The sequence below is a fragment of the Panthera pardus genome, unplaced genomic scaffold (genome assembly GCF_024362965.1).
Source record: "Panthera pardus isolate Hobbes unplaced genomic scaffold, ASM2436296v1 HiC_scaffold_25, whole genome shotgun sequence".
Taxonomy (NCBI): domain Eukaryota; kingdom Metazoa; phylum Chordata; class Mammalia; order Carnivora; family Felidae; genus Panthera; species Panthera pardus.
This window is the reverse complement of record NW_026526821.1, coordinates 12,407,501-12,435,487: the sequence shown is the minus strand read 5'-3', so window position 1 is coordinate 12,435,487 and position 27,987 is coordinate 12,407,501. Positions and strand designations below refer to the sequence as shown.

The following is a 27,987-nucleotide window of genomic DNA, read 5'->3' as shown; positions in this document are numbered from 1 at the left end:
TACCAGATGGGGGAGTACCTGGTTGGCTCAGCTGAGGGAGCATGTGACTCTTGATCTCGGGGTTGGGAGTTTGAGCCCTATGTTGGGTATAGAGATAACTTAAATAAAACTTAAAAAAAAAAATTACACGTTAAAAATGTGTGTACGTGTGTATATATAATATATACTATACACACACACACACACCCCAAATAGAGGAAGTATATTTTGGGAGAGAATAAACCGATCTGAATTGTAGATCTTATTCCTCTGTCTCTTCCCTCAATATAGTCTACCCCATATACTTCCTATACATCTTATATGCTTATAGAGGAGTGGATGTGGAGGATGTTCTTGCTAGAAGTTCTCTTGATGTGTCCTAAGACCTAAAAGCTATCATTTAGTGACCATCTGCCATGTACCAGACGTTCTGTGTACTGAGCATGTCTCCTTAAATTCACTACACCCTGTGAGCGAGGTAGTTAGCCCCATTTTGCAGATGAAGAAGCCAAGGGAGTAACTTTCCAGAGTTACACTGTTGGGAATTCAGGTTTTTGAAACCAGGGTCTACCTGAACCCATACTCTGACAGACTGTGCTGTGGAAGTGCTACTGGAGAGACGGCAGCTCAAAGGGACCGAAGGGATGAGTTAGCTCTTTGTTGCAAAAACCAGCTTTTACCCTGTAGAACAGAGGTTCTCATCCTTTCTCAATCATAGGTTCCTTTGATAATGAGAGTGAAGGGATCCCCCTTAACAAAATTGTATGTTTGTACTCTGTCCTATATAATTTCAAGGAGTATACACCTCCCCACCACCAGCTCAAAAATTTTAATAGTTACCAGTAGCACATACCCTTGAGATTAAAAGTGTGTTCGAAGCTATTCATTTAGGCTGCACCTAACAGTCACCAGCAGAGGGTTCCATTCCAGTAAATAATGGCACACATGCATGATGGAGTAGGGTTCAGGCTCCTCATATGTATATGGTTACAGAAAGGTCCCCAAGCTAAGTTGTTGGGTTAAAAAAAGCCAAGTGCAGAGCTGCGTACTTTTTTTTAAGAGTTACATACATTGTATATGTATAGCTTACCTCTGGGAGACCTCATGAAGCTGTTAACAGGGTTGGCTCTGGGAAAGCAAACTTCAAGTTATGCTTTTATACAACAACAACAAAAAATTCTTTTTACCATAAGTACAGAGGACTCACCAGCTAAATAAAAACTCCGTACCACGGAAACCAGACTGGCCTCCTCGTAGGCAGTGGCTCCATCCCCATCCTCATGGTCTCAGGCTGCCTGAGCTGTTTCTAGAAGTTGACAAACATGGACCACTGATTTTCTCAATCATCATTTTTATTAATTGGCTTTATAGGCTAAAGTGCATAGTAAAGACAAAAAAGGAAATGCATACATAGGAAAAGGATATTTTTCTCACCAACATTAGAAAGACCTGAGATGCCTAAGTGTCTGTTCTAGGAACACTGGACTGAGGGAGTATGTATGCAGGCAGCAGCAGGCCTGGGGGCTGGCTTCTGGCATGGGTCTGGGGCCTGCAGAAGCTGCTGGCATGCTAACCCTGCCCAGGCAAAAGCTGTAGTAGTGTTGGGACAAAAGGTCACACTTTGGATAGGTGCTGCTGGTTTAGTTCCATTCAGGGCCTTGGGGAACCAGCACTGCTACTGAACTCCTGCAGGCAAAGAAACCACCATTCCAAAGTGCCAGTCACAGGAGAGGGTATGAGGGATCACTCCTTAGCCTGGGCCTGCTGCAGAGCCCCCAGCTGTGGGTAGTCGCACTTTCCCACTCTGTGAATATGTAACTGGGTCAGGGTTAGTCACGAAGTCTTTGTCTTATCACATGCCTCCGTCTCCGGGAGTGAGGATGCCCCAGGAGGAGAGTGGGAGGGATTTTTGTGCTCCTTGAAAGGATAAGCAGTTCATAAACAACTCCTCTGGGCCTCTGTTTATTGGAATTAAAGTTAGTCTACAAGTTAGGGCCTGGCAATTAGAATGAGTCTGCTTCACTTGAGTTCATACTCTGTGCCCCCGGAGCACTGCAGAAAAAATATGAGTCAGGACCCAGAGATACCAGTAGGTAGCCCTAGGTGGAAGCCCCAAACATGCTCCAGAGAGCCTGTCCACTAACTTGCAGGAGAAAAAAAGAAGGTATCTGTTAACTTTGCTCTCAGTTCTGGAGGTAAAGTGCTTATTCTAGCGCAGGGGAAATCTAGAAACAAACGTGGGCAATCCCTAAAAGTGGATCCTTAAATAGGTACTAAGACTAAAGGACAATAATAAAAAACAAACTTCGGTTCCTTCGTAAGGGAGCCGATCCCAGCCAGGTGGTGGCTAGGCACAAGGCAGCGGTGCACCATCTTCCTACATCATCCTCCGGATCTCCTCAAAGTTCATCAAGTTGTTGGCCGTGTCAGACCAGGCAGGGTGCTGGGCTCCATCCATCTCAGAAGCAAGCTGATTGCTCCTTTCCAGAGTATGATTTATGCCCCCGATCACCTCCTTGCAGTCAGGACATGTGCCCCTCTGCATGGCTCCCCCACAATCGCTAATCACGTAGATGTGACCATTGGGGCACTTGAACCAGTGGCCCCGAGGATAACCCATAGCATTGACTATCTGCACTCGTTCTTCCTCTGAGATGCCCAGGCCAGAGCAGGGAAGAATGGTTTTCAGAGCTTCCATCTTTTTCTGCACAAACTTTTCATCCTCCTGGGTGAACTTACATGTTCTCTCGAGGATCTTCCGGACACTGTAGACCTCTTCTGCTGTGCTACCTCTCAGCTTCCCCTCTGCTATCCTGCAGCGGGACAGGAGGTTCACCAGGTATGTGAGCCTCTGGATTTCACTTTGGAGGTCATCCAATTCCTGGCTGGTAAAGCTCAAACGCTTCTTGGCTAGCCAGTCATGGACCTGCTCTAGTCGACTCCTCACTCTCTCTTGTTCTAAGACATGCACCTTTTTCAGAGAGTCTGACAGGCCAGCCAAGCGGTCGTAGAAGCTGATGTAATTCTCAACAAGGCCCAGGTCCTTCACTGACAGATTCTTCTGGGCCAGCTTCTCCTTTAACATCAGAAAGTCTGTAGGAAGCAGCTGGTGGAGGAGGCTCTTGCTCTCCAGGAGGGCCCTAAGTCGTTCCTGGCTGGTTGCAATTTCCCCTGCTGAGCCCTGAATCTTTTCCTTGACGATTTCAATCTCTTCCAGCCGCCGTTTGATGCTGGTTCCATACCTCAGGTTTTTGCGGATGGGCACCTGGCAGATAGGGCACACTTTCAACTTGATGGCAACTTCATCATCTTTCTGCTCATTCATGTAGAAGTCCAGGGCTTGCACCTCAAAGATGTGGCTGCAGTCTTCTAGCTGCACAAAGCGGGCGTCAGGCTCATCTTCAAAGCCAAAGAAGATCTGGGTGACTTCTTCCTGGTGGCAGACACGGCACTTCTTGGGGCACGGTTCCCCACACAAACCGATGCAGGGGTGGCCACAGGCCAGCAGCTTAGTACAAGGCACGTAGCATGGGGGTCGGTCGCAGGGCTCAGAGCAGAGTTTGGTGCACTGGTAGTGCTGGCAGCGCCAGACACAGGGCTCTACGCAGGGGCTGCACAGTTCCCCACACTTCTTCTTGCACTGGCTGTGGACACAGCGGTTCTGACAGGTCCGTTGGCAGGGTGGGCACTCGCCGATGCACGGCTCCTGGCACTTGTGTGAGCAGATGAGCAGGCGCTTGCAGGGCTGCTGACAGCGCTCATGAAAGCGCCCTTCGAAGCAGCTGTGGCAGGTCCCAGGACAAGGATGCCCACAGTCCAAGATGGTGCCACACTTGGTGGTGCACTTGACTGGCAGGTCATACACGAGGTCTTCCACATTACCACATTTCACCTGCTGGCTGTGCCCACACTTGAGTTTCACGGTGACCATTTCTGAGCAAAACCGCACACAGTCTTCACCGCAGGGATGGCTACATCTGTGCCCACATTTCAGGACCTTGGGGCAAGGTTCTTGGCAGCAAAAATCTGACTCACGCATGGAACAAGGAACCATTTGTTCGTGACCGCACCGAGGAATGATTTTGCGCACCTTCACCTGACAAGGCTGACACTCCTGGAAGCAAACAAGAGGGCACCGGTGCCCGTCTTGACAGATAACCTTCTGGCATGGCTTCATGCATTGGAACTCCTTGTGTGAGGAATCATAGGGGTGGCAGGCACGGGTGCAGACATGTCCACAGCCCAGCCGGAACTCACAGGGTAGGCTGCAGCCTCCTTCGGGCACTTTTTGGAAATCAGAAGCTTTGGATACTAAGGTGTGGGTATCAGGATGGTTCTGGCAGCACAGCTGGAGTGTGCGGCCTATTTGATTGTTCTCTCGAAGGGTATGGATGATCTTGCTCCACAAGGGCACCTTGGCCAGCATCTGCATGTTTCCGATGCAGTACATACCCTTCTTGGCACGGGACAAGGCCACACAGATGCGGTTGGGTATCTGGAGAAAACCCACCTTGCCCTCCTGGTTGCTCCGCACTAATGAGAGGAGAATGATGTCATTCTCTTCCCCTTGGTATTTGTCAACCACATGGACCTTGACGCCAGCAAATGTCTTGGCTGGCATGAGTTTGCGCAGGCAGAATAGCTGCCCCGTGTAGGTGGTGAGGATGGTGATCTGGGAGGGGAGGTACTCCTGGCACAGGAAGTACTTGCACAATTCTACCACAAAGCGAGCCTCATGCTGGTTCTGGTGGCTTTTGCCTTCTTGGATTTCCTGTTCAGGAAAGTTGTGTTCTACAAAGAAAAGGTTGGAAGCGACTCCCTAGAGAGGAAAAGAAATGGTATGTCAGAAGGTTCACTCATGCAGTTCTTCCTATTTTCAGATGTACTGGCCACTGACCCTATTCCGGGGAGAGACTTAGCGAGGCTTTTTGTATACTTTGTACCATAATCTTTAATTCTGGTGTCAGTCACTACTGTATGTTTTCTTTTGGGACCATGGCAAGTAGGAAAATGGATACAGAATTTGTCTATTTTAACTTCTAATACATTGGATATTATAATTTCCAATAGCCATCCATAATCCAACTATTATGGTTCAGCAAACAGGCAGAAGTTATGATGATGTTGAGTGAGCAGCTAACTTACAAGCACTCCACTGTGCTGACTGCTTTTCACACATTATCTCCCTCAAGACAATAATGTAACGAGGCAGTACCCATTATTCTCACTGTACAGAAGATCAGGACATTCAGAATTGGTGTATCACTTGCTAAACAGTTACACAGCTGCAGAGCTGGGATTCAAAACCCATGTCTGTATCTCTCAACTTCTACACTATTTCTACTCTTAGTGACGAGCTTTTAAAAAAGTTGGCTCTAGATCCTTCTGAAAACCCTTTTTCATCCTAAGGTAATACAGCCTCCTTGGTTGTTGATACATCACAGAAAGATCAAATAGGACAGACTCACCTTTATCTTCTCATATTTGAGAACAGAGGGATGATTCTCCAGATCCTGGTAAATGTAGGGGGTCAAAAGCCGGGCAATTTCAGGGCGCATGCGGTGCTGAAATAAGACATATAGGTCATGAGAAACATGGGCAGAAAGAGGGTGCCTGGCTGGCTCAAGTTGGTATAGTGTGTGACTCTTGATCTCAGGGTTGTGAGTTCAAGCCTCACATAGGGTGTAGAGCCTACTTAAAAAAGAAAAGAAAGAAACAAGGGCAGAGAATAAAGGGACAGTTTTCTAAAGACTAGGTTGCTGGTGGAAAATCTGGAGGTAATGTGAAAGAATAAGGAGAAAAGAGCAGACTGTAAACAGCTCTTTCATCCAACACAAACTCAGCTCATCCTGTGGTATTTTAAAACAGAAAAGAAAAAAAGTCTAACAGTCATTGAATTACTAAGCCAGTTTTATTTTTTATTTAAAAAAAAATTTTTTTTAATGTTTTTATTTATTTTTGAAGGAGAGAGAGAGCATGAGTGGGGGAGGAGCAGAGAGGGGGATACAGAATCCGAAGCAGGCTCCAGGGTCTGAGCTGGCAGCACAGAGCCCAATGCGGGGTTCAAACTCATGAACTGAAATCATGACCTGAGCCGAAGTCGGACGCTTAACCAACTGAGCCATCCAGATGCCCCTAGGCCAGTTTTATTTTTATGAGACCTTTCTTGCTGGCAGCTGGTAGGCTCCCAGGAAACTTCTCCTGAACATGTGGTAGGTAATAAGAGAGGTCCAGCTTCTTACCTGGTAATTTAGACGGACGAAGGGAATGTTTACTTTCACCAGTCGTTCAAAGAGGGACACCTCAAGGTTGAAATTCTTGGCTAGATCATACACATTGGCGCTGGGACGCAGCTGAGAAAACAAACATGTTTGAGGACTCTCTACTGACTTATTTTATCCATCCAATCATATACTCACTTAACCACCAACCTACCCATCAAATGTTTTTCAAGTGCCTTCTATATGCCAGGCACTGCTCTAGGTACTGACAGGCTAAGGATAAAGAGTGACAAGGACATGAAGGCAAGAAATAAGGGTGATGTGATGGAGTGCCCAGGAGTGGTGGTTCCTTAAATAGGCCTCCCTAAAGAGTGACACCTGAGTTGATGCCAGCATGGAGGAAGCTGCCTATCATTTGAAAAGCAAGGTATGAGGGAGCAGGAAGGAGGGCAGGTGGTGGGAACACAGTGAGCAAATGATGGTGATATGAGAAGTCAGAGAAGCAGGCTCAACCTGAGAATATCTGCCTCTCTAGGCTACTTTAAGAAGCTTGATTTTTGTATTAAGTCAATGGGAAACCACCGGAGGGTTTTAAGCTATAGAGTGTCATGATCTGACTTACTTTTTTAAAAAAATTCACTTTGGCCCCTTTACAAAGAATAGATTAGAGGACGGCAAAAATCAAAGTAGGGGAACAAGAAGGAGGCTGTTTTAATAGTCCACTTGAAAGGTCATTATGAAATGAATGATACTATCTCTCAAATATACCCGATATCTAAGAGCACCTGCTCTTAGATTGAATGTGGAAGGTGAGGGAAAGAATCACAGAGAGCTACTACTAAGTTTGAGGACTGGTGAAGCAGAGAGGCCAGGGTCTTCTGTCTGAGTGCAACCCTCCAAGAGCCCTCTCTCTTCATCTTCCAGGGGCACCTGCCCTACCTGCTGGTGGTCCCCAATCAGAATGAGGTGCTGGCAAGCTTTGCTCAATGTAGCAATGGTGTGGGCCTCAAGGACTTCAGCAGCCTCTTCCACAATGACAATCCGAGGCTCTACCTTCTGCAGGATCTGACGGTATTTGGCAGCACCTGGAGTCAAGAGAGAAGAGGCTCCTCTAAGCTGATGCACTGGAGGCTGGAATCTGAGTCTGTGATAACTGAGTCCTCACATCCACCCAGGGCTGTGGTGGCCACTGAATGAGAGAATAAGTGCTAATGAGTGGTCTCCAGACCACCAACACCCATGTTGGTCATTGTCAGGTTATCGAATGCAGCAGGGACAAGTGGGTGCATTTCATCATGAGTTCCCTAAACATAACTCACTTTCAATAGCTTTTCATGGCCTTTCCTTCTAACCTCCTAAAGAAGCTTCTCTTTACCTATCCTAGATAATCTGATAAGAGCTTGGCACCAGGAGTGAATGGCTGGATCTGGTAAACTTCCCCATGCTTTCTCACCTGTGGTTGTCATTCCTACAACCTGGGCATCTTTCAGGATGTGCAGGTCTTCCTGGAGCCTCAGCTCGGCCATTCTCTCTGCTGACGTGCGGTACTGGCGCTCATAGTTGAGGATCTTTCGGCGGGTGTCGGCCTGGTACATCTGTAGCCACAGCCTGGAGAATGTGAAGAACCAGAGAAAGAAGATGTGTGCTCTTTAAGATGGTGGAGGAACCCCCTGCGGTGTGTATGAGGTGGAACCGAGACCCTTGAGGAGCGTACGGGCCACAGAGGGAGAGGAAGGAGAGACCTAGGTTTGCAGGGAACCAAGATTCCAAAATGCCCAACAAAAAGAAGTACAGAGATGTACATAGGTGGCTAGGAGCTAAGGAGGAGAGTAGAATAAAGAATACGGGTTAATTATTGAGAAGAGAGTTAAGGGACTTCAAAAGCTTCAAGAATTTCTCACAAATTCTCCTTGGCACATCTCTGAGTCCCCTTCCCTAATTCTCCAGTCTCGTTTTACAAGTAAAGCAGATCATGTCACTACTCTGCTATAGAATGTTCCAAGAGCTTTTCGGTACTTTTTGAAAAGTGGCTTTTGATAATCCCGGCTCCTCACCTTTGCCCCATGAGTCCCTGCAGTTAGGCCCCTCCCACCTCTCTGACCTCACTTTCCATTTCTCTGAGCCACAGCTATGCTGGCTGCCTTCTTTCAATTTCTCAAATAGACATACTCCTTTCCACGTCAAGGCCTTTATGTACGTGGTCCCCATAATTTCATCTGCTCCCCATTCCCTGCTGGTCTTGTTAATGTCTACTAATCCTTCACATCTTGCCTTGTCACTTTCCTGGATACCTCAGACCAGCTCAAATCCCATGTTCATATTCTTAGCACTCATTGTTCTTTTATTTCTTAGTGGTTATGCCCATTTGTTAACTTTTTATTTGTGGAATTAACTAATTTGTCTCCCTGGATAAACTCTAAGCTCCATTTAAAGGTAGAGCCAAGTGTCTATTTTATCCCATGTCTGCACCCCTAGCACTCAGTACACTGGGGGTATGCAACCAATCATTAGTTAACACTGTTGGAGGTTGGGGTGGAGGGATGGGGGGTTATGTTGCAGGAACAGAAAAGGAACCCTTTGGGGTAATCACGTGCACTGGTTGGGGGTTGGGGGGAGGAGCCAATGGGCATAATACCTATAGAGCTGCCAGCGAGAATTCAGGTCCAGCTGCCAAACATCTTGGATTTCACTGGCCTCAGCCTCAGTCATGGTGTTGAGTTTGCGAAGTTCAACCTTCACTTTCTTTTTCATTTTCTTTTTCTGGCTGCGCTGAGTCTGTGGACATCATTAACAGCCAGGGTTACCGTCTGAGCAGAAATTGGCTCAGTTCTAAGACCAAGGTCGAGACCAGAGCACATTAAAAAGGTGCTGCCACCTCGGAAGAACTTCCTTGAATGTCTCAAACTCTTCCAACACATATCCATTGCGAAGTGGCTAAATGGGGGCTCTGGATCCAGTCTGCCTGGGTTCAAAGCCCCATCTACCTCTAGAGTAAGTTACTTAACTTTTATGTACCTCAGCATTGCCTGCTACAAAATGAGGAATAATAACAATACATCTTTGCAGGGTTGCTGACTTGACTAAAGGAATAAAAACATGAAAGCACTTAGAATAGTACTGACACTTGTTATCACTGAATGTCCTTTGACCACATTCTATTTCTCATTCCTAAAACATGTCATGAAAAGTAGTACAGGTAGGTCTTTCTTGTTAAACGCTGTACAGGGCCTGCTAAGATGGTCTTAATGCCATCATATCGAGACAGTACCTTTCACAAGAGGGTGAAAGGCACCATTTAGGAGAAAGTGCTCTCCCCTGGCTCTGTCACTAAGGACTGGCATGAAAGATGGATGTCACAATGTTATGAACCTCCCCTTACTTCCAAACCAAACCAATCAACTCCCCCTGAGGCCACGTGGCAGAGAGATGCCCAACCCATAATTCCAAGTATTAGGATCAGATCTGAACTAGAAGATCAAGTTAAAAGCTAGCAGACCAGGGAAAACTGCATCCAAAGTTGACTTTGAAAGTCTCTTAAATCATGAGTTTAGAAAATGTTATTTTGAGTATCCAGTACTCTACCGTCATAGTAATGAATGGTAAATTTGGAGGACCACTTGGTTCTACCAAAGGAATGACCAGAGAGAAAGTCTGGGCATTCACATTATTCTGGCGTTAAGAGAAATATCAAATTCCAGGGTGAATAAAGGATGAGTACTCCCTCCAGCCTGTAAGGCTTGCTTCATTCTGCTTTACTTGAATTCTCTAAAATCTTAATGTATTTTTCATAGATTCATTCGTACTTGAGAAGATAATATCCATGAAAGCATCAAGCACGGAGACTGTAAGTGTTTGATTTGACCCATACGTGGTGCATTTTTCTGAAAGTTCAAGAGAAGCCATTTGGCCACCTGCTTCCTGTTTTTCTAAGTGGGAATTTCTTGCCAGCACCCCTCTGAAGGGTCATAATTTTTATACTCTTGAGAACTGGACCCATCTTATACTACAGTTAGGTTGTAAAACAGGTAAATTAACTGTGAGGACAAGGTGAATACGCTGCTCTAACAGAAATGGGTGAAAATAAGGGGCTGCAGTTCTAGTCAGAACAGATGTTCTCAGGCCTGTTTCAGGAGAGTTTAACCCCCACCATCTGGCAGTAATAACTGAACTCCCATTTCCCATTCTGTCAGGGCTTCCAGAGGCCGTGAGGAAGTGAGCTTACCTCCCACTCTCCTCCAGTTTGCTCCTGACCAGCTGTTGTCCCGGGGCCATAGTTGTCGAGCCTCATGGCCAGAAGCACTTTAGCCAACTCCTGGACTGCCCCATTCTCTTCCTTCTTCCGCCGACGAAGTCTAACCACCTCTTCCTCCTCAATCACCCGGTCTGCTTGAATTAGGTCAGCCTCCTCGGCAATCTCAATCAGCGAACCCTCCTCTTCTCCTTCTTCTTCCTCCTCCTCCCCTTCTGCCTGGGCTAAGAGGAAAGCAGGCAAGACAGGGGTGAAACTCTTGAAGCCAAAGAATGGAAGGGGACACTTATAAGAACTTAGATGTATGAAAACATTCTCAAGGGGTTTAAGTGGTTACTTCTAGCAGGGGAAACTGGGAGAAATGAGTGTTAGGGGAGGGAGACTTAGGTTTCCTTATATACTTTTTTGTTATATTTTTAAATATCATATAAACATATCCCTTTTTAAGAAAAGTTTCACTTATGTCAAATACACAAAGGAAGATATATGATGTAAACGGGCAATTTAAAGGATAATAAAAATACATAAAATGAACATCCAGGGTTGTCTCGGTGGCTCAGTTGGTTAAGCACCCGACTTTGGTTCAGGTCATGATCTTGCAGTTTGTGGGTTTGAGCCCTGTGTTGGGCGCTGTGCTGACAGCTCAGAACCTGGAGCCTGCTTCAGATTCTGTGTCTCCTTCTCTCTGCCCCCACTCCCGCCCCCGCTCATGCCCTCTCTCTAAAATAAAAACATTAAGAAAAAAAAAAATGAACAACTAGGTACGTCCCACCCAATTTAAGGAGATATTCCCCAATTTCTTGAAGACACTTGTGGGCCTGTCTAACCTGAATTTTGTATTGCTCATTCCCTTCCCTAGCTTTTTGAAATAACCTTACTATATACATAATGCATACACATCTCTAAACAACACATCATCTAATTTTGGCTTTTTTTTTCATTTCTTGAGCTCTACATAAATGGAATATTATAATGTATTTTCCTACACCTTGCTTTTTCATTCAGCCTGTTTTTGAGATTCATATGTTGCCATATATGCTGTAATTCATTCCTTTTCACTGTTGTACAGTATTTCATGATCTGAATGGACAGTAACTGATCCATGTGCTGTACAAATATTGATGAATATTTGAGTTTTCTATTTTTCTATTATTTGAAAGTGGTGTACCAATTAATATCCCCACTAGCAGTGTATCATAGTTCCTACTGCTCCACCTTCTTGTCAATATAGCAAACCTGAAAATTTTTGGCAATCCGATGAGTAACAGCATCTCATTGTGGTTTTATTAGCTCTTTTCTAATGAGTACTTTCCATATGTTTATTGACCATTACAATTTCCTATTTTGTGATGTGCTTGTTAAGTGTCTTTTATTTACTTTACTATCAAGCTATTGTCTTTCTCTAATTGATTACAGCTCTTTATATATTCTAGGTATTACTTTCAAGTTTTAGTCTCCGGTCTTTACCACGTTCGACCTTAAGATGTGATTCTTGGTAGACATGCACTCTTACCTGTATTTTCAGGTCCTGCTGGAGCAACACTTTGGGTGAAGGAACCGACACCCAGGCCCAGCCACTCCAGCATCATGGAATGCTTCCAGCCCTGGAAGCAAATCCATTCACTATCCTGAGGAAGGAATTAATTATCAGTCATGAGAATTCCATGACAACCAGTGTAAAGGAAAGGTTTCTGAGAAGGATCAAAAGTAGTTCTCTTAAATTTCAGAGGATGCAAGCTGGCAACCCTTGGGCAACAGGATCATTAAATACGACTTGTAGAGAATTTTAAAAATAAAAATTTCTGCTCTTGACAAAATCAGGATCTATGGCAGCAATGAGCCTGCATCTGAGATGGCAACAAATGGCTAAGAGTGGGTTGCTACCATTTCTTTTCCAGTCTGCCAAGTCCTCTCTACTTTCCAATGTCTCACACCCAGCTTGCTTTAGTCATTTATAGATTGACTGACTGACCCCTTCAGGCTTCTGGGTAACCCTAGAAATCACCAACTCAATGATAACAGAGCTACCATTTCAATGGGTTCCTGGCCAACCACTTTACAGGAATTGTGTCAGTTACTACTTAGAACATCCTTTGAACGCAGGCATTATTACCCATTTGACTGTTGAGTGACTGTTGAGAGACTGTTGACTGTTGAGGATCATACTGGCCATGGCACACAGTCTATGTGACCTCAGGTCACTAAGGTCACTAAGCCTGACATCCAGGCTCTCTATATGGGCTGGGTTGCCTTATGATTTTGCTTTATAGAACAATCTCTTATAGCACACTAATTAAGTGGTTTATAAATACTAACTTGTTTATCCAAATAATAGTCCTATACCAATTACATTGATCTATTACAAACTGCCATTTCTGCAAGTCAAATTTACAAACATTAGCAATTTCATATGGTTCAACTTAATGTTATTATTATCCCCACTCTATAAAACAGGAAGCAGGCACAGAACAATTAAGTAACTTGCCAAGTGCAAAATCAGAATTCACATCTAGCATGCTGACTCCAGAGTCTTGCTCTTGACTAGTATACTCAGCCACCTCTCCTCCTGAAAAAGGACTTCTCACATTATGGCAGCGTCAGATTATCCTAACAGCTAATGCTTCGCATTGTTGCTTCTGCTAGAGACTGCCTCCAAGTACTGAGGCAAGAGAAATGCTTACAGCCCCCAGGATGGCCCCTACCTGTACTGGTCCATTCATCAGGCTTTTCCAATGTTGGGGGGAGATGTACTTCTCCAGGTGCTGTTCCCGTAGTACACCACGCATGGTACACTCCAGGGTCTGGGCCCCTTCATGCAGCTCTTGCTCTGACTCCTTCATTTGTGTCACAATCTGCCAAAAACAGAGGGAAAGAAATGATAAGCAAGTGAGATCATCCCCTAAACTCAGTTTCTGCCATGAGGAAAAACAAAGCTAAAACAGGAACAGCAAGAAGAGAGAAGAAATAAATAGACCAGTCAAAAAAGTCTTAATTTAAATAATCTTAAAACTGAAGGGTTACTATCTAAAATGTCTAACAGACTCCTACCAACCAGTAAGAAAAAGGAACAAATAACACAACAGAAAAACAGGCTAAGGATACTGTTGTGGAGACTACTTCTCTTTTTCTTGGTAATAGGGACTCAGAGTTTTGCTTGGGTACACTGCTGCCCAGCTAGAAGATGACATTACGCTGGCCAATGGGCTGTAAATAGGGCTGTTGGTGGTTTGCGGGGGGGAGTAGCCTTAAAAGGTCCTGGCAGGGGCTGGGAGGGGTGGTATGCTCCTTTCTGTCCTTTTTCCATCTTGATTTTGAGGGCAAAGGTCACACCATGGGATTAACAGATGGAATGCTGGAAGGAACCTGAGTCCTTCACCACTTTGTGGAGCACCTATTTCCTCTGGACTGCCTACCCAGAAAGCCACTGCTACCTAGTCTATTTCTACCATGAACTATCTCAGATATCCAAAGCTGGGACTCACACTCATGTAGGCCCTTCGGAGGTGCATGGGGAGGTTGCGACGGAATTCCCGCTTGTTCCTCAGCTCCCTCAGGGTGAACTGCTTCAGGATTTCACTGTTGCTCCTTCCACCTACCCGCACGATGCTGGTCTTTTGACACTTGTAGATGCCTATGGAGCAAAGTGGAGCATAGCAGAGGTGAGAGGAGCTACGCTGGATTCCCTCAGGTGAGAGCTGTATGTGTTTCGGATGTTATCTCAGCTGGTTCCTTAGGGGACAAACTGGTACCTACAGGAATCCACCCTATTAATGACCAAAAAGGCCTCAGAGATGATATGACCTGCAGAGCAGTAAAATGTGTACTTAAGAACATAGGCTTTATTTTTTTGAGAGAGTGAGCGAGAGCAAGCTGGGGAGAGGGACAGAAGGAGAGAGAAAGAATCTCAAGCAGGCCTCACATTCAGCACGGAGCCCAATGCAGGGCTCGATCTCACAACCGTGAGACCATGACCTGAGCTGAAATCAAGAGCTCAACCAATGGAACCACCCAGGCACCCCAGAACATAGGCTTTAGAATCAGATATCTGGGAACCCAAACCTTGACTTCACCACTATTGCTATGTAAACTGGGGCAAGTTTCTAAACTTGAGGCTTCAGTTCTTCATCTGTGATTTGAAAGTAAGCACTTAGTAAATGTTCTCTGTTATTCACTCTACAGGTATTTACCAACTGGTCACTATGTGCCAGGCATGTGCTAGGTTCTTAAGATATAGCAGGTAAAGCACAGACTCTATTCCTAATTTGTTCTCAGGTCTCACATTCTGGCACAGAAGATACACGTTAAACAATTTCTCATAATAGCAATAAGTACAGTAAGTACTGTAAGTACATGATGCTGTAAATATATAAGAGGGCAACTTACCTAGTTTGGGTGGGGTAATCTAATATTTAAACTGAGACTCCAAGAATAAAAAATATTTAATCTGGGTGAAAGGAAGATATGGAAAATAATATTCAAGGAAAAGGAAAAACATATATTTATTCCTTCATTAATACAATTAGTATTTTTTTGAGTGCTAGAATCCATAAATATAGCAAGAAAGAGGACCAACCCACACAGTGTTTATGGTCTAGGGTAGAAACTCATACAATAAATTGTTACATTTGTATTAAGTCTCTGAAGAAAAAATACAAAAGGAGGCTTAACTTTGTCTGGGGGCAACTGGAAAAATACACGTGAAGAGAGATTTAAGGGGAGATCTAAAGAATGAGTTGGAGTCAACCAGGCTAGATGATAGATGAAGTCAAGATGCAAAGAGAAAAAGTGTCTTCTAGGGATGGGGGAACAGCATGGCCCAAGGGAGAAGCTGGAGGAATTCAAGGAACTGCAGACAATCAGTGTTGTTGGAGTTAGGAAGAACAAGGGAAGAGGAAGGAGATAAGGTTCAGAGTTGGCTGGAGCAGACCAGACAGAGCCTGCAGGTCATGGATAGGACTATGGGCTTAGTTCAAATAGCAATAAAATTTAAGCTACCGAAGTTGGTGATGGTTCAACTATAAATGTCTTGATAGAGAACAATTTTGCCTAGAATTACCTTCCAGAAACTGGTCCAAAGCATGATTAGTATAACATACAACCAAGATGGGGAATTTCTGGACGCTAATTTGCCAGACAGGCTCATTGGTTAGAAGTGCCTGAACGATTTTTAGACCAACGTAGGTTTTGCCTAAAAAAGAAAGAAAAAGGAGAGTTAAAAAAAAAATAAAGACTTTCTAGAAGGAGTAATTAATTACTTACAGCAAATTATTATTAAAAAAAATTTGAAGTCATACACTGAGATGGTTTAAAAACCCAAGAAGCACAAATGAGTATTTTACGAAAAGTGTCCCTGCTCTTCTCCCAGTCATCCAGTTCCTCTCTGGGAAGCAAACCAGTATTACCAGTTTCTCGTGTAACTTTCCAGAGTTAGTCATTCTATGCAAATGCAAACAAAAAATGAATATAGTCTTTCTCTAGCCTTCCCTTTTTTTTTCAATGCAAATAGCTGCAGACTATTTTCACTACTCTACATCTTGCTTTTTCACCTAATGTACCTTGGAGATAGCTATCAGCACATAAAAAGAATCCCTTCTGTTTTTTGCAGCTTTAAGATATTTTTTCACAACTGTAAGGTATTTTTTAGCCAGTTGTTTACTGGCTACTTGCTAACTTCATGTAGCAAATTATTTAGAAATGCTTTCAATATACCAGAGACTTGCCTTTGTGAAAGGAGGGAAAAACTCAGCGAAATCAACATTCAAGTTAGAGTTATGGGCTCATTAGTAAATGGCCAATAATTAATTAATTATGTCTACAAATAGCTAAATCCTTACACTGTGTCAGGCTGAGAAGTTAGCCACTGTTTTCAAAAAATCAAAGGTGAGTGAGGTAGCAATACAAGAAAATCAAAGATTTCAGTATAGCAAGATAAACAACAACAATTTCTTCCTTCCTTTTTTCCTTTCGTTTGGGCTTTTTTTTTTTTTTTTTTTTTTTTTAAATGAAGTAGGCTCCACACCCAACATGGGATTTGAACTCACGACCCTGAGAGCAAGAATCTTGTGCTCCACAGGGGTGCCTGGATGGCTTAGTCACCTTTTTCCCCTTCAAGTAAGTATTGAGTGCCTAACAGGTGTCAGGCACTGGGTTAGATGCAAGAAATACCATAGTGAGCATAACAACTATGGTTCTTATTTTCCTGGAACTTACAGACTTGTAGAAGAGAAAGATAATTAATCACAGAAACAAATGTAAAATCATAAATGTGGGAAATGAGAAATACCCAATACCAAAAAACCCATATAATTGGGATTCCGGCCTAGTCAGAGGTTAGAAGAGACTTCTCTGGGGAAGTGAAAACTGAGTTAAGAGTGGGCAAGAAGGAACAGGGATAGGGTTGGGAGGTTTCTGCCATATTCCAGGCTAAGGCTTGACTTCAGCAGGAGACGGGAGATAAATAGGCAGACAGGGGAGAAGTTTCAGAGGTAACATTGACTGGAACTTGATAATGGTTTGGCTAGGGTGGGGAACAGAAAAGGAAAATTAGGTTTCTAGTTGCAGGACTGGATGGATAAGGATACCTCAGAAGGAAAGAAAATCTTTATGATTTAATATTTACTTTGTCTCCTTCCTTCCCCTTAGAATAGATACTTTTTGGGATTCCCACCTCAAAAAGGACCCCCTTTACTACTTCCCCCTCATATTCACCAGCTCTTCCCTAGTAACCATTTATGTGTGTGGCTTAAGCTAGCCTGAAATTATTACTACACTTGGAACTAATGAGTCCTAATTCAAGTGATAACATTAAGGGAAATTAACTGCAACATGTAGATTTTGAATATACAAAAAGCTCCTCCAAAGCAGTAAGAAGTCATTCAAAAAGAACCCAATCCACAGAAGTAGTAATATAAATAGCCAATAAACTGACAAAAGGATATTTAATTTCATTCTTTAAAAAAAAAAAATTATTATTTTTTTTTTTTTTAAGAGAGAAAGAGCAAGAGACTGCGAGCAGGTCAGAGGGGCAGAGGGAGAGAGAAAGAATCTTAAGCAGGGCTTAAGGAGCTTGATGCAGGGCTCGATCACACGACCCTGGGATCATGACCTGAGCTGAAATGAAGAACTGGATGCTTAGAGCGCCTGGGTGGCTCAGTTGGTTATGTAACTGACTTCGGCTCAGATCATGGTCTCACGGTTCATGAGTTTGAACCCCACGCTGGGCTCTGCGCTGACAGCTCAGAGCCTGGAGCCTGCAGCCCGCTTTGGATTCTGTGTCTCCCTCACTCTGTCTCTCTCGAAAGTAAATAAACGTTAAAAAGAAGAAAAAATGTTGGATGCTCAACTGACTGAGCCACCCAGGTGCCCTTTTAATCTCATTCTTCTTTTTTTTTTTTTTTTAATTTTTTTTTTAACATTTATTTATTTTTGAGACAGAGAGAGACAGAGCATGAACAGGGGAGGGGCAGAGAGAGAGGGAGACAAAGAATCTGAAACAGGCTCCAGGCTCTGAGCTGTCAGCACAGAGCCCGACGCAGGGCTCGAACTCACGGACCGTGAGATCATGACCTGAGCCGAAGTCTGATGCTTAACCGACCAAGCCACCCAGGCGCCCCTTAATCTCATTCTTAATGAAAAAAATACAAATTAACCACCGTGATATACATTTCCAGGGAGTGATTTGGCAATATCTATTAAAATTACACAATTATATATTCTTTGATCAGGTTAGGAAATTTCTCTTCTGCATATGTTTTGTTTGTATATGAAATGATTCACAAACAAGGCTATTCACTGAAATACTGTTTGTACTAATAAATCTTTCCACACGGGACTGGTTAAAGACATTATTCCACTGTATGGAATATTATGCAATCATAAACAAGAGTTACTACTTATGTACCAATATGAAAGGAACACCAAGATATTTTCTAAATGGACCAAGCAACATGTACAAGATGATTTCTAGTGTAATGGGTTAAAAAAAAAAGTAAGGGGTGGGGTGCCTGGCTAGCTTAGTCAGTGGAGCACACAACTCCTGGTCTTGGGGTTGTGGGTTCAAACAAGCCCATGTTGGGTAGAGAGATTACTTAAAAATAAAATCTTAAAAAAAACAACAACAAAAAAACAAACAAAAAGAAGGGTGCCTGGGTGGCTCAGATGGTTAAGTGTCTGACTTCAACTCAGGTCATGATCTCACAGTTCCTGAGTTCAAGCCCCACATTGGGTTCTCTGCTGTCAGCACAGAGCTCACTTCAGATCCTCTGTCCCTCGCTCTTCCCTGCCCTCCCCCGTTCTCTGTCAAAATAAACTTTAAAAAATTTACAATAAATAAATAGAAAGAAAGAAAATCATAAAGTACAATAAATATATTCAATTCAAGCATTTGCTTGAATATTTATAGAATACCTCTGGAAGGATCAACAGGAAGATAACATTGTTTTAGGGAAAGGAACTGAGTGGAATGGTGGGAAGAGAGATTTAAAAAAATTTTTTGAACCATTTTTACTAAAACATAAAAAATAATGGTTCAAAATTTTTAACCTCACAGATCAGCAAAACCTGCTGATCAGCAAAAAACATTGAGGTAACACACAACAATACTGGAGAAGATATAAGGAAATGGGAACACTAGTTCATTCTTGGTGAGAGTGTAAACTGGTACATCTTTTTTCTTTTTTAAGCCTTGAAAGCATCTCTTTAATTATGCATATTTTTCCATTATACAGGTGTTTCTTATCAGAAAAAAGTTTCCATTCAGTTACATAACTTTTTTTTTTTTAACGTTTATTTATTTTTGAGAGTGAGCCAGCAAATGGAGAAGAGGCAGAGAGAAAGGGAGACAGAATCTGAAGGAGGCTGTAGGCTCTGAGCAGTCAGCACAGAGCCCGACGCTGGGCTCGAACTCACAAACGTTAGATCCTGACCTGAGCCAAAGTCGGAAGCTTAATAACTGAGCCACTCAGGTGCCCCAGGTTATATAACTTTTTATTGTGAGTTGCTATTACTTTATCAGTGTTTTTTATTTTTCTAAAGATTTTAAGTAAACTCTACACCCAAGATGGGGCTCGAACTCAGAACCCTGAAATCAAGGGTCACATGCTCTACTGACTGAGCCAGCCAGTCAATAGCCCTATTAGTGTTTTTTTAAAGACCTCTTTCCAGGGTTTTTTTGTTTTTTGTTTTTTTGCATGTGTGTGTATCCTTTATGGAGGATAATTTAGCAGTACACACTATAACTATTAATGTTCCCACTTTAGGAAATAATAAGAATACCTAAAGATAAACACATACCAGATACATAGATATATAGATGATGGACACTTACCAAAGCACTCTATGTAATGACAAAACAAACAAACAGACAAACAAAAAACATCATGGTACACTCACTCCTTACAGTGAATGCAGGCATAGTAAAAAGAGTGAGACACATTTCTAAATGTGACTGGAGTGTAATGAATGTGTTATAAAAATAACTGACCATTTATGTTATTGAAAGAAAACAAAAAGTATGAGTGCATGTATGTAAACATAAGAATACAGACACAGAGATAGATCAATGGTCACCTTTGAGAACATCTGGAAAGATGCACATCAAACAACAGCAATTATCACCACAAAGTAGGATTAGAGTGGCATGTGGGGATGAGGGTGCAGAGAGGCATATTTCCGTGAGAAGTATGGTGTAGTAGTTACAAGAGGCAGGACTCTATAGAGTCAGTGCCTGAGTTCAAGTCCTAGGTCTATCACTTACCACCTTTACGAACTTCAACATATTATTCAACCTCTTTGTCTTAGTTTTTCATCTGTAAGATAGAACGGTTTCTACTTCACAGAGCTGTTGTGAGGATGCAATCAGTAGATACAACACTACTAGCAAGTAGTAAAATGCTACTTGGCACACAGTGCTAATATTATGTATTTGATATTATTTAATTTAAAGTAATATAAAATTAAATAAAAATTAACATAGCCTCTGATGAAGCAAAGGTCATGCATCTTCCTAAATTTGACGCCTCAGCAGTCTTCTCTAACCTAGTGACTTTTATTACCATGCATACCAATGGCTGCCCACTGGAAAATCACCATGAACAGCTACTTTGTAAGTAGGTTTGATGCCCATTTCAGGAGAATGTTTCTAATCAAGACACTCAAGAAACCTAGAGACAAGCCTCCCTTGCCTATCTCATAGGGAAGAGGTCACGTGATCTGAAAAATTCTCTTACCTGTTCCAGGAGGTCCTTGAATAATAGCCAGTTCCCTTGTGAGAGCAAACTGCAAGGCTTCCATTTGGGAGTCATCCAGCTTCAGGGCTTCTTTTGAGGGCCACTGGCTAGGGTCTAAGACATTCACTCTGGGATATCTTAAGCCTTCGGCATTCCTCAGAGAATCCTCAGTGGCTGAGGGATTCTTCATTAAGGGAGTGAAATCATATCTGCCCCCCATTAGCAAGTACCTTGGCTCCCTCACGTAAGAGTCACATTCCACAATGTTCCTCTGGAAGGGGACATCCTCCTCCTGGACCTCCTGAAGTCCTTCCAGGACATGCCTATAGGCCTCGAAGTATGCAGTTGTCTCCACCATAAGGAAAGAGTCAGAGGGCTGGACCTCCGCTAGCAGCTGTTGGCTCTGCTCATTGAAAGAGAGCTGGACAATTCCTCGGCAGAGATCTTCCTGCTCCCGATTAGACACGGTGGCAAAAAGAAATGTTTCAAAGTTGTCCTTGGACATGCACACCAAAGATCCATAGAGCAACCGCTTGGAATTCTGCCAGCGAACAAACTTTAGTGGTTTTGTGTCAAACTGCACCTTGTAGACAATGCCTGACGAGGAACACACGGGGGTGATAATCCTGGTATCAAAGTAGATTCGAATGTCATCAAATTTTCTCTTCCTGAGGCCTTGGTCTTCAAAGCTTTGGAGAAGTTCCAAAATGCCTTCACGTAGGGGTCTGACAAAATCTTCTCTCAGGAGTCGGAAGTGGGTATCCAGATAGATAGCAGTGCTGTCGTATTTTCCGGTAATGATGTTGGGACGAAGGAATGGCCTCTCATCCAAGTGCACTTCATTGTAAGTAGGGTAAATGGGCATGGTCCTGTAGCTCTCAACATGGTCCTCTGCCTCAGGCTGCACTAGAGTGTAGGTATCCACTCTTAAAGTGCCCTCTCGCCTCTTTTCCTGCAGATGTTCGATGATGGTCTGCACCTTTTCCAGGTTCTTCTCTGTCTCCTCTTCTATGTCAACCCCAGAGGCTCTCAAAGCGTTAAGAGAAGCTGGCAGGAGGGAAATGAGCATGGAAGTTTCCTGCACAGAGCTGGCGGGGAAGACACTTACAAGGTCCTGGAGGAGAGAGATGATGTTGCTAATGTGTTCCGGATACTGGTTTCGAATGTCAGGGATGGGTTCAGTGACCATTCCTACCACGTAAGTTGGTAGGCAGACTTTGAGGAATTTGGAGTTCTTCAGTATGCCCAGGACATGGAGAACACTCTGGCGGTCCATTTTGGAACTGCAAGCCTTCCTAAGAACCTGGCAGATGAGCTCAAGGAAGTTGGATTTCATAAAAGAATGAGACAGGAGCTCTTTCAGCCCTAAACTTGTGGCAAGAGTGATGACCACCTCAGAAGGGTCTTTCTGCAGAAGACTTTCTAGGAACTTGTAGCCCAGTTTCTTCACTTGCTGTGGCTGTTCTGCAGGTTTCTGGTGTGGGGTTCGCCACTGCTGGAAGTTTTCATCGGACCATGGTGGTCTGTGGTTCCTTCCCTCCTGGTTGCCATTTCTCCGCCGAGCATCATTTTCCTGACGTCTTTGGCCTCTAGGTTCATCACTAGTGCGCCCCTCATGGTTTCTCCTTCCCTGATGTGGATTCCTGCCCATAGCCCCAAACCTTTCTTCTCTTTGCCGTACAGGAACAGCATGGTTGGTGGCCCTAGGCTGCCTTCCAGGCTGGTTAGCTCCGCCTCTGAGAGCATTCACTGGTGAGTTATTGGCCTGATTTCTAGCTCTTGGTGGTAATTCTCCATCCACAGGCCCTAAACGCAATGGGAATACTGGGTAAGCACAAAAGTCAAGGTACAAGGAAATCTAACAGAACAACAAGGGACATACTCTCATTTTCCAAAACAACAAAGGAACTTAGTAGGTTTTCTTTGCAGAGAAAAAAGACTTCCTATGAAATCATGTAATAAATGTAAAATAGATTACTGTGGTTGCAGCACATACTATGAAAACATTGTTTTTTCAAAGGGTGCAAAAGGGAAAAAGAATAAACATTTGTTGGGGCGCCTGGCTGGCTCAGTCAGAAGAGCATGCAACTCTTGACCTTGGGGTTGTGAGTTCAAGCCTCACGGTGGGTATAGAGATTACTTAAATACATAAACTTTAAAAAAAAAAAAAAAGAAACATTTGTTGAGTGCCTAATCCGTGTTAGAGAATAAATACTTGCAGTATCTCATTTAATCCTCATGAGCTGAGATTATTTCAGAGGGTCAAAAAGATCAGCTCATTGCTTCTGAGTCTTCTGCCAGTACCAAATAATAGCCAAAGCATGAATTTCAGAGCAAAACAGTCCTGATTCAAATCTTGTCCTTGCCACTTCCTCACTGTATAACCTTGAACAAGTCAAATACTTTCTTTAAGTCTAAGTATCTATGTAGGTGTAAAGACTAAACGTTTGTAAGATGCTTAATAGTATACCCAACATGTAAAAAGTTCTCATTAATGTTATTACTAGTAGCACTAGTAATACTTTTCCACTGGGAATACTCTATTGATTTCCAGGCCACTGGATCTGCCACTAAACAATTATGTTACAGGCAACACAGGCATCAAGTGGGATAAAATTACAGGAGAAATGCTTCTTGAAATTTGTTCAGCATCAGATGGCAAGGGGGAAGGTGGGGTTTCCTTTACCAAGATGTTTTTGAGCTAGTTAATACATTGAGAATGAAACTGAAAAAGGAAACTCAAATTTGTTTTAGGAAACTGAAAAATGAAACTCAAGTTTTTCTCCTTTCTGAAGCACAAGTTCATCCACATAGTATTATTTACTACCAGCCCTCAGATAAGAAGTTGTTGGGGGAAGGAGAAGATATACCAAGTCCACACATGAAAGCTAACATCACCCTGTGGATGAAGCTGAACTTGTCTTCCTTAATTTGCCACACCTTTCAGAAGTAAATTTGGCCAAATTAACCAAAAGCCCACTGTCTTTCACTTTCGTTTCCTATAAAATTGATGGAGCTGACCCAACTTGGCAGAATTACTTGGAGCTTTTAAATACAAACAAAATAAGATTGTGTACAATGATGTGAGAATAAAAATGTTATGAATGCACATCATATTCAAGATGACTGTACCATTTCATGACATTAGATGCTAAATCTATTTATGTGCACTTTTCCTTGTTTTGTACTTTGCAGAGAAAATTTTGAGGTGACAACATAAAGGAACATTTGGCAAAATATAAACCCTATATTACTGAAGTCTAAATTTTATAAGTGTTACCTTATTTACTTTTCAAACTCTCAAAATATCAAAAGAAAGTCCTTCTAATATTTCAATCTGACCCAAAGACTTGATGGTTTTGAAGAATTAAAATTGGTATTGTTTCTCATTCTTTGAATAGTCACACAGCTCATAGAATAAAATTCTACAGTTCTTCCTCATTTATTCTACAGCTAAAACTCAGATGACATGTTGCAAACTTAGGGAAAAACAGGAATCCATTTGGTTTTGTTTGAAAGTTCTAAGCAAATAGAAAAATCATAGCAGTAATGTTTTTCGAATGAGCTTTACTTTGGTGACTAGGATTCTAGACATATGCCATTAAATTAAATACATATCCATTAGCCATGTATGGTTATTAAGAATCTTAGACATGGTTAGCCTGAATTAAGATGTGTAACTTTGAACACTGAATACCAAAAATAGGGTAAACATCGCATTAAAGTTTCTTTATACTGATAACACCTTAAAATGATAATATCTGAGGAGCGCCTGGCTGGCTCAGTCAGAAGAACAGGTGACTCTTGATGTCGGGGAGGGGGGTGGGGGGGTGTCATCAGTTAGAGTCCCACCTTGGGTGTAGAAATTACTTAAAAATAAAATCTTTAAAAAAATGATAATGTTTGAGTATTTAGGGAAGTAAAAATACTGAAATTATTAAAGTACTTGACAATAAAATGTTTGTATTCAGTTACTACAATAAATGACATTATTTGGATATACTCATTCAAACACATGTTAAACAAATTACTATTAAATTTTTAAAATGGATTTCATGTGTTTCTTTTTGCTTTTTTAAAAATGTTTATTTATTTATGTTTGAGAGAGCAATAGCATGAGTAGGGAAGGGGCAGAGAGAGTGGGAGACAGAGACTCCCAAGCAGGCTCCGTGATGTCAGTCAGCACAAGGCCAGATGCGGGGCTTGAACTCACAAACCACAGGATCACGATCCAAGCCAAAACCAAGAGTTGGGACACTTAACCAACTGAGCTACCCAGGCACCCCCATCTTTTTACTTTTTTTAAATGATGCTACTAGAAAATGAAAAATTACATTTCTGGCTTGCATTATGTTTCTTTTGGGTAGTACTGCTCTAAAAATTATTTCCAATTCAGACACCTTATCGCTGTCTTTGTTAATGTGAACTATACCCATTCATCAGCTCTTAAGAAAAGGAGAGGGTTGTCTATTTTTCAGTCATTCATGCTGTGGCTAAGGGATAAGCCATTCTTTACTTGAGAGAGGCTGTTAGTCTTAGGCAGGTCTGCTCATTCACAGGAATTCCATTTCCTTCCCATTAAGTAGAAAATCTTGCTCACCTCTGTGGTTAGTATAGGGATTTCTTGGCCTGGCCTCCAAACAAGGTCTTCTGTCCTCCATGTCTGAGTTACCTGAATTCCTCCACGCTCACGTTATTTTCGGTTATCTGGAAATCTGCACAGATTGAGAGAGATCAAGGCCCTTGAAACACAGCAGCTGGCAGAAAAATACCCAAAACAGCATCAACCCAATCCTCCTGCTTCTACATCTTAACGATTAGTAAACTAAGAGTTAAACACAGATTTAATCACGGGCACAAGTGTTCAACTCTGTCAATGCCCAGTATGATATAAAATGTTAAATTCACCATTTAGGTGATTTCAAATTCCTCCCTCCCTTTTATCCTTGCACTTCGTTGGGGCAGAGGGAGTGTCATCAATTCCCATTCAGAACTACTGTTTGGTTTATGTCTTTAGCCAAGTTACTTAATCGGTTGCTAGGTTTCATTTTCCTCTCCCACGAAGCAGACAAATATTGTTGCCAGGGAAGAAAGAAGTACATTTTTGTTAATGCAAAAACCATGTATTCACCATGCCATCCCACAGTTATGTTATACAGAACTCTATAGCTTACAGTATTCTACAGTCTGTAAATAATTAGTGAGCAGTTATCCCTTATCCTATCGTTTGGAATGCAGCCAAACCGATTAAGCCCTCTGTTCTACTGAATCAAAGAGAAAAAACTACATATTTCAATAACCAGAGGCTTAGCGTCTACAGAATGCTGTTTCCCCAGGACCAGCTAGAAATCTGCAGTTTCTTCCTTCTCCTTTCTTCTTAAAGATTTTTGACAGTGACCCTGTAAGAGGAAGAGGAAGCCCCTTTAAGGGAACTTCTCAATGCAACTCATACATATCATATGAGCTGAGGCTAGGGAATGAGTGGGTGACTCAGAGTCCCCAGCAAAGGGATTTTTGAGACTGTCCCTGTAACTGACTTTTAAAATATTCATAGTTGGAAACTGTGAATAGATTTGGCATTATATGAGGAGTAGCTTTTATCCTCTTCAGAAAAAGGAGTCCTTTTCCTTCCTGCCGGGAATATTTTGGGTGAATCTCTTCTCTCATCTTATCAAACCCAGCTCTCAAGTGCATTCAGTATTTTGGGTGTGTGTGTGTGTGTGTTTTAATTAAAAAAAAAAATTCGAGGAGAAAATACCTTCTCCTCTGGTTGAAAAATACTAAAATAGAAACTCAAATTTTCTGAAAAGCGGTAAAAGAAATGGAAAAAAAAGAAAAAGGGAGGAGCAGAGAGAACAGGAAATGCTATGGAAAAAAGCAGACTAAAGTGAGTTTCTTTGGGAATCAAGGCCTAAAAGGGCAGGAAGAAGAAAATCAGTGATGGTCAAGGTGGTAGAGGGGTCATATCAGAGAAGGGTAATGGGGGGGTAGGAGGGGGGATGGAAGAGGCTGAAACCAGAGGCCGGAGGTGGGTCATCGGGGGGGGGGGGGGGGTTCTCCAGGGTCCCGAGAGGATAGAAGGAGGGACGGAAGCCTCACCGGCAACCAGGAGCCCAGGAGTTTCTGATAGAGATATTATGGGGTCGGGGGGGGGGGGGGGGGGCAGGACCGGGAAGTGGCTAGGCTGGGGCAGAAATGGCAGGGAGGTAGGGGGGCTTCAACAAGGTCTGGCTGAGCCCCGCTGGGGCGGGGGGGGGGGGAGGCCGGTGTTGGAAATGGGGATCAGGAACCCAGGTGCTGAGGGTGAAGGAGGCGGTGGCAGAGGAGGACACAGGAAGACGAAGGGGGCGGCCGGGGCAGAAAATGAGGGCAGACACGGGGGTGGGAGGCGAACTAGCTGATGGGGCCGGAGGCCGAGGTGGCGACGGGGGCGCCGAGGGGCGCACGTGGGGCTCTGAGGCGGGTGATGGGGCGGCGGGGATGCTGAGGCAGGTACGGGGCACTGGGGGCTGAGGCGGGCGCCGGGGCTCGTGGCGGCAGATGTAGTGGCGGGGCGGCGCGGGCGCCGGGGCTCGCGGCGGGCAGAAGCAGGTTCGGGGCCGGGGCGCGGGACTGGGGGTCACTCACCCGGCTCCGGCGCTTCTTCTCGCAGCCACCGCCGCCGCCTCGGCTGGTGCTCGGACTCCGGCCCAGGCTGGTCCGCGGCCCCGCCCGGCGCCGCGCACTTTCGGTTTCCTTTCCCCCCGCAGACACTGGGCGGGGCGAGGGGCCGAGAGAAGAGGAGGAGGAAGAGGGGAAACAGTGGAGTTGAGCGGGGGGGGGGGAGGGAGGAGGAGGAGGAGGAAGGGAAGGAGGAAGAGGAGGAGGAGGAGGGGACCTCTGGGCTGCGAACGAGGGGGCCGGGCCCTGATGCTCTGCCGGCGCCTCCGCCCTCAGGCCCGGCAGGCGGGCGGTGGACGGACTGGTGTCGCCTCAGCTCCCCACGGCGGCGGGGCCGGCGGGCTCGGGCGGGCGCGGCTGAGGGGAGGGGACTGAGGAGGGCGGGTTAACAGCGCCCAGGGCCGTCGCAGGCCTGAGCCCGCCCCGGAGGAGGGGGAACCCGCCGGGTGGCTTGGTGCGTGTGAAGCGCGACATGGCGGCGAGGCCGAGGAGCCCTTGTGGCCCGGAGTGTACCGGGAAGGGGGCGGGGCTAGGGCGGCCTTGACAACCATAAGATAGCCTTCGCCCCGGCGACTCCGAGACTACATTTCCCAGAGAGCCCCGCGTGGCGCGGGAGGGAACGGGAAGTGCCACCGGCACAGTGCGCAGGCGC

General features: G+C 44.0%; 1 protein-coding gene across 1 annotated transcript; it reads right to left on the bottom strand.

Annotated features, from left to right (window-relative positions):
- Positions 1 to 1,313: 1,313 nt before the first annotated feature.
- Positions 1,314 to 27,859, bottom strand: ZNFX1 (zinc finger NFX1-type containing 1). The gene is made up of 14 exons (XM_019458188.2): positions 27,303 to 27,859; positions 25,276 to 25,390; positions 20,676 to 22,481; positions 15,506 to 15,637; positions 13,932 to 14,080; positions 13,152 to 13,301; positions 11,963 to 12,077; positions 10,423 to 10,673; positions 8,836 to 8,975; positions 7,654 to 7,808; positions 7,140 to 7,285; positions 6,222 to 6,332; positions 5,448 to 5,543; positions 1,314 to 4,798 (listed from the first exon to the last, which is right to left on the bottom strand). The coding sequence occupies exons 2-14, from the start codon at positions 25,334 to 25,336 to the stop codon at positions 2,357 to 2,359; spliced, it is 5,754 nt and encodes a 1,917-aa protein (XP_019313733.1). The 5' UTR covers positions 25,337 to 25,390; positions 27,303 to 27,859; the 3' UTR covers positions 1,314 to 2,356.
- Between the last annotated feature and the right edge of the window lie 128 nt (positions 27,860 to 27,987).

What these genes read in the sequence shown, in the direction of transcription:
- ZNFX1 (XM_019458188.2), bottom strand. Translation starts at nt 25,336, where the DNA reads ATGGAGGACAGAAGACCTTGTTTGGAGGCCAGGCCAAGAAATCCCTAT. An exon ending in TCAAGGACCTCCTGGAACAG is followed by an intron (nt 15,638 to 20,675) that starts GTAAGAGAATTT and finishes TTTCTTTTTTAG; the next exon opens with GCAAAACCTACGTTGGTCTA. An exon ending in TCGTCCGTCTAAATTACCAG is followed by an intron (nt 5,544 to 6,221) that starts GTAAGAAGCTGG and finishes GTCTTATTTCAG; the next exon opens with CACCGCATGCGCCCTGAAAT.